This window comes from Eleutherodactylus coqui, chromosome 5 (assembly GCF_035609145.1).
Source record: "Eleutherodactylus coqui strain aEleCoq1 chromosome 5, aEleCoq1.hap1, whole genome shotgun sequence".
NCBI lineage: Eukaryota > Metazoa > Chordata > Amphibia > Anura > Eleutherodactylidae > Eleutherodactylus > Eleutherodactylus coqui.
The window spans coordinates 175,883,885-175,895,136 of record NC_089841.1 but is presented as its reverse complement, the minus strand read 5'-3'; the positions used below and the strand labels follow the sequence as shown (position 1 = coordinate 175,895,136).

The window sequence follows — 11,252 nt, the reverse complement described above, 5'->3', positions numbered from 1 at the left end:
CTCAAGGACTACGGCTGAGAACTGCAGGCACCAGAACTCTGTTTCTGCTAGATAGGATTGGCATCTGCTACAAATCTGGAAGCACTGTAGAGAGAAGGAAATGGGTCAAGCTACACAACCAGCTTGAGCCCACGGAGGAACTGCGCAAATATTTTTCTGCCAGTAGATTCTATTTTAAATTTTATATATTTAAATTGCAAGATTTTCTACAGATAGGACATGTCACAGATTATAATACCTGGATCCCAGAAGGATGTATTGTGAAATATATTGGAACATGGTTTGTACACTAATAAAGTTCATAGTAACTTTTACAAATCAGACAAAACTGGGTGCTCCAGAGAGATTCAGAGGTACTATCTTCTATAGACCAATTCTTCATCGTTGAGTTCCTCTTCAGTATGACTTCCTTATAAAGAAAATTCTGGGAACAACTATCGGATGTCTATACTATTGCAACACTATCTCATCCGTTAATGCATTGCCCAGCAAGACCTATTTACAAAATAATACTCATCAAAGAATTCAAACCGTTGCAGATACATGGCTTATGAAGCTTCAAGGTTAAATAAAATATCCATTATCCATGGCTGCATACATATTAGAAAAAAGGCCTAACTAATAGCACGACTTGCACAGGCAAAGGTAACCATTTTGTCGGATATACAACAAGCATATAGTCATTAAAAAAAAAATCTAGAAAAGGCATAAAAAACAATATTTAAAAATCCTAATACTTCCTCCATTAGTCTCCTCACTTAATTTAATTCTAATTTGTCTCATATTGCAATTAAAACTGAGACATATTTAAAAGGGAACCTGTTACCCAGGACAGGTATGTACAGCGCATCCATGTAAGTTTAATTCTGAAATGCTGCGCCATTTCAGAACATACATGCTTTGCAGTATGACTTGGAAGGGAGCTGGAACGGAACTTAAAGGGGTTGTCCCGCGAAAGCAAGTGGGGTTATACACTTCTGTATAGCCATATTAATGCACTTTGTAATATACATCGTGCATTAATTATGAGCCATACAGAAGTTATTCACTTACCTGTTCCGTTGCTAGCGTCCCCGTCTCCATGGTGCCGTCTAATTTTCAGCGTCTAATCGTCCGGTCTTCTCCGTGTTGAATGGGGCCGCTCGTGCTGGAGAGCTGCTCCTCGTAGCTCCGCCCCGTCACGTGTGCTGATTCCAGCCAATCAGGAGGCTGGAATCGGCAATGGACCGCACAGAAGACCTGCGGTCCACCGAGGGTGAAGATCCCGGCGGCCATCTTCGCAAGGTAAGTAAGAAGTCACCGGAGCGCGGGGATTCAGGTAAGCACTATCCGGTTTTATTTTTTAACCCCTGCATCAGGTTTGTCTCGCGCCGAACGGGGGGGCTATTGAAAAAAAAAAAAAAACCGTTTCGGTGCGGGACAACCCCTTTAAAGCCAAAGAAGCGGGCCTCTGCTTGCTCACAGAGTGCAGATTGACAGCTCTCTCCCTATACACAAAAGGAGAGAGAGCGGTCACTCTAGATCAGTGTTTCCCAACTCCAGTTCTCAGGGACCGCCAACAGGTCATGTTTTCAGGATTTCCTCAGTGTTACACAGATGATGTAATTATTGTCAGTGCCTCAGACATTGCCACAGGTGTTCTTACTATAGGATATCCTAAAACCATGACCTGCTGGGGGTCCCTGAGGACTGGAGTTGAGAAACACTGCTCTAAATGATTTGGGTAGGGAAAGGCTTTCACAGCCCACCCCTTCGACTCAATTCCAGCTCCCTTCTGAATCATATGGCAAAGTATGTTTATTCTGAAATGTTTCAGAATAAAACATACATAGACTCTGACAAGGGCTTCAGCTGGCTCGTTTTAGCAAAAGGTGGGAGTTTTAGCACCTGGACCCCCAGCGACCAAAACATTTGACATGTCCTTATGGCATACCAAAAGTTCTAGAAAGCGCAGTTACATGGGAAATAAATAAAAGTATAATAATTACCATGAAAAACGTTTTTCACATACAACTTACACATTGTGTACCAGGGAAACATTTAACTGGAAAGAGTAACGGTCTGCCGCATTGCTTCAAAGTAAATCTAGGTTAAATAAGTGACGGAAAGTATAACCATAAATAAATCCATAAAATATTTGCATTATGTTTCAGGCCAGTCTCACACAGGTGTTTGTAAAACGCACTATTTTACAGCGTTTTCGAATGGCATTTCAAATACGTTTAACAGCGTTTTTAACACACCCCATCGTTGCAATAGGTGAGCCCCTCTCTTTATACATGCTTGGCCATGTAGAGTGCTTATTAATATCCCCTACTTTGCCAGTATCACATGCCTCACGGTAAGTGCTTATAACTGTCATGTGATAGATTCAAGTCGACATGATTAGTACCTTTCTCTTGGCGCAGGTGCAATTATTCTGCACTTGTGCAGGGAGATAGAAAATCAGATTTGTTTCCATTTGTGGCCATTAATTCATTTTATAAGCCTTCAACATTTTTTGGCCTACTGCGCAAAATTTGTAGTTCCAGTTTTCAGAAACTTTGTTGTATAGATGTGCAAGTCTATATTTCTCAGTTATTTGTCAGGGGCATTAATTTCTTGTGTACGGTCATTTGCTGTTTGAAACATTTTTTGGATGTTCCTTTTTTTGAAATTTTCTCAATTATATAACGAACAACTTTCAAGAACTCCTTGTAAACATTTATCAGTTGACAGCATTCATACTTTTGTTCATACCGGTTTTCACTGTGCGGTAGGTCATATTTAGTACGCAGTACTCTCTGCATGTTTGAAGTCAGCACATCCTCCAGCGATTTATTACAGGATTTTAAAAAATTTAGCAACAAATACTGCAGTTCTTCAATCTGTTGTTTTGCTTCTTCTAGCTTCACTTTATGCTTGTACTCTGATGTATGACTGAGGAATAGCAGATTAAAGGCCTCCCTGAAATAAATTAGAGCTTCAATTGTTGCATTGAGTAAATTTTCTGAATTCTTGTGAGTACTGTTTGGGTGCCTTTTACATCGGTTCGCAAAAACTTCATGTTCCGTGACCTAAAATATAGATGTATTTATTATATCGTGCAGGTTATAAAATATGTTGGAGTAGATTTACTATTAAAATTTGACAGTTTTTGTCTTACAAGCTTTATCCCACATTTACTATGTGTTTTAAGAAACTTTACATTCTTTCCAACTCATACACAAGAGGGGCATGGCCTAAACTGTGCCAAAAATTGCTGCACAATTTTTGGCATAAACAAAGCCAACTAATAGGCAGCATAAACTTAGACTAGATAGTCTTAAAATTCAACTTACTTACCATCCAGCATGATGAATTTGGCACATATTAAGATTGTCTGTCTTAAGGGCCATTAGTACCTGCCCGCTCAAGAGAAAAGGTTCGGGTGACAGGTGAGTTGCGGCAGTGAGCAGGGGGGGGGGGGGGGAGAGGGAAAGAGAGAGAGAGATCTCCCCTCCGTTCCTACCCGCTCTCCCCCGCCGCTCCCTGCCCGCCGCCGGCAGCCGAACCTTTTCTCTCGAGCAGGCAGGTACTCGCTAAGGGCAATGCTCGCTTGTGCAATTGTCCTTAGCGAGTATGCTCTTCTAAATGTAAAGCCATCATTTACTATTCATTTACTTTTCCCTTGTCACTTACTTTTAATCAGAATTTAAAAAATCATCGCTGGTTCTTTCACTTCTCGATGCGTCTAAACTCTCCTCACTCAGCATTTCACATAGGATGTGAAGCGCTGAGCAAGAAGTCAGCAACAAGTGAGTGACAATCAGCGGTGATCTGCCTGACTAAACGCTCTGCAAGATGACAAACAACTAGTGTTGTATTAGTAAATAACCCCTTTGTGTCAAATTCTATTATAATTATTTTCAGCATTTGGTATAAATCTAATATTTTTATGTTGAAAACAAATCACTGATGAATTTCTATTAAATTTGAATTCCCAAAATGGGTAAAAAAATTGACAATGTTATAAAAACAAGATCATTTGTCACTGCATGTGGTATTTTAATAAAAGCCTCCAATTGCAAAGACCTCTCTTTTTTTTACAAAGTAGTAAACTTTTTTATACACTGACATGCCAAAAGTCATGGGATCGGATAGCAATATGTAAATTGATTATGAAGTGCCATTACCTCAGTTTATGGCCTAGAATGCTCACACCCGTATATGTTGTGAGGTGTTATCTTGTAAGTTAAGTTGGCTTTGCTAGTGAGAGGCCTGAGATGGGGGTGAGAAACGCTATCTCTTCTCCTTAGGGAGAGTATCTAGACGGTGAGTGAGGAGACTCAAATTACCATGCACGCTTCTCTAGGTAATATGCAAATAAGGGAGATAGAATAATACCTCACAGTGCCACCTATTGGAAGGCAGCATTCCTTCAAGCCAAAATTACACTCTTTATACAAGCCTTGTAACAATGACTGGGAATTAAAAGCTGTCTGTACATGGAGTCTGGCTTTGCTTTTAATTCCTAGTCATTGTTACAAGGCTTGTATAAAGAGTCTAACTTTGACTTGAAGGAATGCTGCCTTACAATAGGTGGCACTGTGGAGGTATTAGTCCATCTCTCTTAGTTGAATATTAGCATAAATGGCCTTTTGAGTCTCCTCACTCACCATCTGGGTGCTCTCCCTAAGGAGAAAAGATAGCGTTTCTGACTGCTGTTTTCCCAGAAACAGTGCCATGTCTGCCCAGTAGCTCCTACCTGGTTTTGCAGTTTAAATCCATTCACTTGAAATGATGCTAATGGATAGCAATACCAGACATGGCACACGGAGAGATGTTGCACTGTTTCTGGAAACACAGTAGACCTTTTTCTAGTCCTGGACAAACCCTTTAAAGGGGTTGTCTCGCGGCAGCAAGTGGGGTTATACACTTCTGTATGGCCATATTAATGCACTTTGTAATATACATCGTGCATTAAATATGAGCCATACAGAAGTTATTCACTTACCTGCTCCGTTGCTAGCGTCCCCGTTGCCATGGTTCCGTCTAACTTCGGTGTCTTCTTGCTTTTTTAGACGCGCTTGCGCAGATGCATCTTCTCCCTTCGGCTGGTCTTGGAAGCATCGGCGTTTTGGCTCCGCCCCCTTGTACGCATCATCGCGTAGCTCCGCCCCCGTCACGTGCCGATTCCAGCCAATCAGGAGGCTGGAACCGGCACACGTCATGGGGCGGAGCTACGCGATGATGCGTACAAGGGGGCGGAGCCAAATCGCCGATGCTTCCAAGACCAGCCGAAGGGAGAAGATCCATCTGCGCAAGCGCGTCTAAAAAAGCAAGAAGACACCGAAGTTAGACGGAACCATGGCAACGGGGACGCTAGCAACGGAGCAGGTAAGTGAATAACTTCTGTATGGCTCATATTTAATGCACGATGTATATTACAAAGTGCATTAATATGGCCATACAGAAGTGTATAGACCCACTTGCTTTCGCGAGACAACCCCTTTAAGTCTTCAGAGTTTTTTTGTCCCAATAAATAAGAATAATTAAGGAATTCGTGTAATCTATTCTCCCATATGTCTTATTCAAAAGGAGGATGGGCTTGTGACATAAGGAAATATTACCTAAGGATATTTAAAACAGTTTTTCCACCTTGCTTGGTGTCAAGATCTGTTTCTATGGTGAAAAAAGAAATGCACAGGAGTACTGCTTTACAGAACATGGTGCAAAAGATGCTGCAACCTATTATGAATTTGGGGAAGTATGCTTTTTTTTATTAGAGCTGTCAGTTGCCTTTTCCTCACAGAATTGTAAAAATGTTCTAAAGGAAACAGTACAAGTCACATAGCTAAACTAGTATAGCATTCAAACATACAATAAACAGAATATGAACATAATGATACTTACTGATTCATTAAAGAGTATTTCTGCTTGATGTTGCATTTCTTTGGTCAGCTCAAGGACATCACCATTGCAATTAGCAGCTAAAGTAAGCAACAGTAACATTCCATATAGGAAACCTAGGTACAAACAATACAGTGTTTAATTCAAGGCTGAAGTTTAAACTTAAAGAAGTTCTGTCATTAATAAAATAAAGTTCTATACTCCCCTATTCCTCCCCAGGGAGCCTTCTTACCAGATCTTCACCTCACGGATCTGCTCCTGGCTCCTCCAGTCCCCCAGGGTCCCGTCACCTTCAGCCGTCCGGATCCTCTTCTTCCTGTGACGAAGCGTGCATTCCTGGCATTCTGCTTCCTGCAGGGCAATGTATGCTACATCACTAGTGACGTAGCATTCACTGACTAGTCCGCGACTGCGTGATAAAGCAGGCTGCTGAGGATCGGCATTCCCTGCTAGGCAGTGAATGCTGCGTCACTCATAGCGTTCATTGTCCTGCAGGTAGTGAACTGCAACTAATAGATGCTCCAAAACAGGAGGAAGAGGGTCTGGCCGGCTGGTGGTGAGGTGACCTGGTGGGACTGGAGGAGCCACGAGAAGACCAGCGAGGAGAAGATGCGGTAAGAAGACTGATGGGGGAGAAATAGGTAAGTATTTTTATTTTTTTTCTAATGACAAAACCCGTTTAACACCATTCTACTGATATCTGCATAATTAGCTAGCTTCCATTCATGGTTGGAAGAAGAAAATTGTACTGTAGATTCTAATATTTACTATACTATTTCAAGCTAATGTAGCGGCCCAGAGTTGGGGCCCCTCCAGCACTGGATCTGTTTGTCTTTATGTTTGTCTTATGTCACTGTTGAGAGTGTTGTTTGGTGCAGTGTTATCTGTATTAACGTAAACAGGACATAAAAGAGTTCATGTCTGGGAATTGTATCAGTCTAGTCTGGTTATGTGTATTGTCTGTCCTACCTTGTGTGTGCTGTGGAGTGCATCAGATGTTAGGGCGAGGAGTTAGGGAGAGAGAGGAGTTGAGAGGAAGATGAGAGAGTGAGAGGTTGAGAGAATGGAGATGGAGGAGAGATAGGCTGCTCCTGTCGGGGCTGAGCCAGGACCATGTCTCTCCTTGTGAGAGGTTTATCCCCTCCAGGGATTGGAATGCATGAAATGCAGGGAAGGAGTTGGTGCGAGAGTGCAAGTACGGCCCGCTCCCCCGCTGAACCGCAACTCAAAGAAACCAGTGAGAAACTAATTGCAGTTAGCAACAGATGTGAATGTGTTTGAAAGGCCGTGAAGCTTAAGACTGTTTGCCCCAAGAGAAGTATCCATCAAATAAGAACAACTGAGGATATGTGCGCCTTGGGAAAAGAACTGTTCGTTAATTGAATGAGCCAAGAGATGTAAATCTAAAAGTTATTCTGAAGTATTGAATGCCATATTTTGCAAAACGCAAGCAATTGTCTGTAACTGAAAAATTACCAAGTTAATCATGAGTAAAAGGAAAGCGCGTTTTGAAAAGTATTTTGTTTGTGGACTGATCTTTATTCAGGGCGGGTGATTCGTCACTTGTCTAGGGACACTAGAGTCATGACAACACTCAGGAACTACTCTGTGGTAACCAAGTTACACACCCTTATCTCCCCTGCCGGTGGCTGGCCTAGGTTACTCTTTGGCCATTTGGGAAAGAAGATGGTAGAGCCACCGTGAACTAGTGCCATATTGTACCCTGCCGTCCCCTCGGCTGAAGGCCTGGTTCCCGGTTGCTGAACTAAGTAGCTTCAAAAGTCTGCTCACCTCTCTGGCCTTCCTGGGGATTGCTTTATATGTTCAACTAAGGCAAATATGCATGGTAAAATCTGAATATCACCTGTGTTATTTGCCAGACAAGCTAAAACATTAGCTGCTTCACAGCATTGCTATGACCCTGCACATACATAAGCATGATAACTTCAAACTAGTTCTATCATAAGTTTATGTTGCATTAAAAGTTACTTAAAAAGTTGGGAAAGTTTGTAAACAAAATTAATGACATTTACTGATCTTATGTTACAGCCTGTGTTATAACTCAAGGCTGCATGTACAATTGTGTGTCTGGTAGCGGCTTATTTCTCTTGCAGTAAACATATATGCTTGACATGCTGGGTATATTTGAAAGCTTATTGTGGAGTCAGGGTAGATAACTAACATAGTTATTACTTTTTCCTTTCTAATGTATCATGTGAGATCAGCTATAATAGAGCATATAGACAGGGGGTCTCTTTTTGTAAACAATCCTTCTAAGGCTTCTTTTCCACAAGCGTATGTCACGGCCGGCCGATATACGCTGTGATCTGATGCATTGGATCCCATATTCTCGTGACATAAAAGGGCCCAGCCGACCAATATAGCGCTGGGCGTTTTTACATCGGGCCCAAAAGATAGTCCTGGAACTATCTTTTGGGCCGGAGGTGGGAGGGAGTTTAGCAGCGCGGCTGCAAAACTCCCTCCCTCTGCTCTCCTCCACGCTTGCTCTTTGCAATAGAAGGGAGCGGGACAGGGGCAGAGCTAGGAGGGGAAAGGGGTGACGGCATGGTAGCCTCGGCCTATATGCGCCAGGGCCCATGCCATGTGAACGAACGCATAAACATTAGATTTGTGCGTCCGTTCATAAGCTTTAGCGCCACAGATGGTAGCGTATATTGGCCGACCGTGAAAAGACAGCCAATATACGCTCGTGGGAAAGAAGCCTAAGGCTATACGCACAGAACTTGCACGGATATGAACTCCATTCTTTTGAATGGAGTCATTCACCCGAGCAATTTTTTTTAAAGCGATGCTGCAAGGTTAAAAAAGATCACTGCATGTACTATTTTTTCACATTTCCTCGGAACACATCGCCCATTGTTTTCAACGGGATAGTCATATACATCGCAAGTGTGATGTGATGTTTGTCATTGAAATCAATAGGAAACACTTGCTGATCCTCTGACACATGTGATAGATGCACTGGAGGATCACAATTTGACAGAGGTGATGCGAGCCATTTTTGAATGAAAAATGTCCCACATCCACATGTAAAACGCATGTTGGAAAGCGAGATATTGGGTCGAGTTTCTCAGCCCGATATTGCGCTCGCCCGTGTGAATGTAGCCTAAGGCCTTATTCACACAGACAATTTTAAGATCCAAATATTGTCGAAGTTTGAAAATTACAGAACCTGAACCCACTTCTTCAGGAATTGATGGTCCATGTAAAAAAATAAATAAATCGCAGCATGTTATAAAATGGTGCAATTCTTGGACCAGAATCATCCATTCAAGTCAAAAAAGCGGAATGCACTCACGTGGCATGCATGTGTGCTCCATTTTTTATGCAGTCACTGTTATGCTGTCACAGCCATATTAAAGTTTATTGTATTTTTTCATGGCACTTTTTAAACTTTTTTTTGTCTAGGCAATTTGAACATGCAATCGTTTTGTTTGATGATTTGCCTAATACCCTGCAATGCTTCTGTATTGCAGTGTATTCTGCTGAGAGTGTTATTCTATGACGCTCTGCCTCTGACAGGGTGTAAAATGGGCTAGGATGGCAGACATGGGGGCCCTCAGCTGCCATGACAACCCCTGGTCACCCCATGATTATGTCACGAGGAGGGCTGATAAAATGACAAAGGGAGTGTCTAACGGTTTAGATGCAACTGTATCTAATGGTTTAAATAGCCAGGATGAGAGTTACTTCTGAACCCAGTAATTGTACTCATCATATGTCATGTCAGGAAGGGGTTAAAATATATTTTTCAAGGTGATGGAAGATTCATAAGAGAATAAGGTTAAGAGGAGATGTAGAAAGAGCTAGAGAGTATGAGTCAACAACTTCCTTGCATGTTACAAAATGTTAACGTGAAACTTCAAAGTTATTGTTTCTCCTCTTGCACCAATCTGATCTTTGAGCTACATAGCTATATTGTGAGTTTTGAGGCAGTTGGTCAGGTGGGGATGTGAATAGAAGAAAGAGTTTAAAAAAAAAGGGGATCAGGCTTTAAGGATAATATATGACCTGCAAGTAATCACCGGCACAACTCCTTTTCATATCTGTTAGGTCATATAGACACCTAATGGGAAGGGGTTTCTCTGCTAAGACCCCCTTCTATAGACCAAAGCTGAGGACCACTCAAAAGCGACTCCAACTCTAGTGTTCTTTGCACAAGGATATATAATATGTTGTACATGGTCGCCCATACATTTTCCACTCAGGATGAATCATGTGGCTTCTCCCTTGATAACAGCTGATTGCCAGGCATTAGAGAAGCCAGTCCTTTACACTGGTAGCATTTATGGCTGCTGTAGTCTTCTACATTTTAGAATTGTTCTTTGGTTATCCTACTAGGTTTTTCAAATTCGGTTTAACTCAGGAAAACCACAAAACCAATACGGTTTTTACATGTAAGACTATAACACTGGAGGTTTTCCACTTTGCACCTTTAGAGAGGGGTTTTTGTTCTGAAAACACTTCCAGTAAAAAAAATGCACATATTTTAGAGACTCGGTGTCTTTAACGGACTAAACTAAAAGGGTTATATATAACTCATGAAAAAACCCTGTGACTCAGTGGTAGCAATCAGTGCAGATTGTTTTAAATAGATCTTTAAAGTTCCGAGAAGACAATTTTTTTCCTTTATACACCTTTAAGTTCCCTTCCCTTCTAGATCTCTAGTTATAAAATACCCGTATGTCTCTTGAAGGTGGCAGGATGCACATTTACAGCACTTTAACACGTGTCATGTGAAGTGGCTTTTGCCAGGCATTCACACATTTAAGAAACTCTTCTAGCGTCGCAAGATACTTACCGTAGGTTACATATGGCACTTAGAGATTACAGCAGAGATACTATGCACAAACCAAAGAAGCAAGACTTACCTGAAAACTTTTCACACTTTCTAAATCTCCCCACCATGCTAAGGAACACAAGACAGTCCTCTACTTCTGCGTGTGCTATCACTGTCTCAGAAAGAAGAAGTTGTCTTTTTATGGTGCATGTCATCTCCTCCTATCTTTTTCAATCGCATGGAAAATATACACTAATACTGTGATTGCCACCAGTGAGTCTTCCGCAAAATAGGAAGTGACGCTTGTGTGTGTGTGTGTGTGTGTGTTTTTTTCTTTACATCAGATGCAAAGATTCTGGAGTAAACCTTGACTGAAAAGGCTATGTACAGGTGACACCAAAGAACTGCGCGGTCCTCTGATGACATTGCGGTTATGACATTTCCATAAGCAACTCTCTAAATTACTGGTGATTTAAGCTGCAACTGTAAGGGTCCTTTTACATGAGACAATCACTGGGCGCTTCATTGCCCGACAGTTGCGCCAGCGATAATCGCTCCTGTGCTTTCACGTTAGCCAGAA

The 11,252-nt window shown here is 41.8% G+C and overlaps 1 protein-coding gene across 1 annotated transcript in view; it reads right to left on the bottom strand.

Annotated features, from left to right (window-relative positions):
- Positions 1–2,573: 2,573 nt before the first annotated feature.
- Positions 2,574–11,252, bottom strand: part of LOC136628883 (uncharacterized) — a 48,647-nt gene continuing 39,968 nt past the window's right edge. The window contains exons 2-4 of the mRNA XM_066604976.1: positions 10,764–10,844; positions 5,875–5,987; positions 2,574–3,056 (exon numbers count right to left, since the gene is read on the bottom strand). Coding sequence (XP_066461073.1) covers positions 2,574–3,056; positions 5,875–5,987; positions 10,764–10,844 — 677 coding nt within the window. The remainder of the gene's footprint in view (positions 3,057–5,874; positions 5,988–10,763; positions 10,845–11,252) is intronic.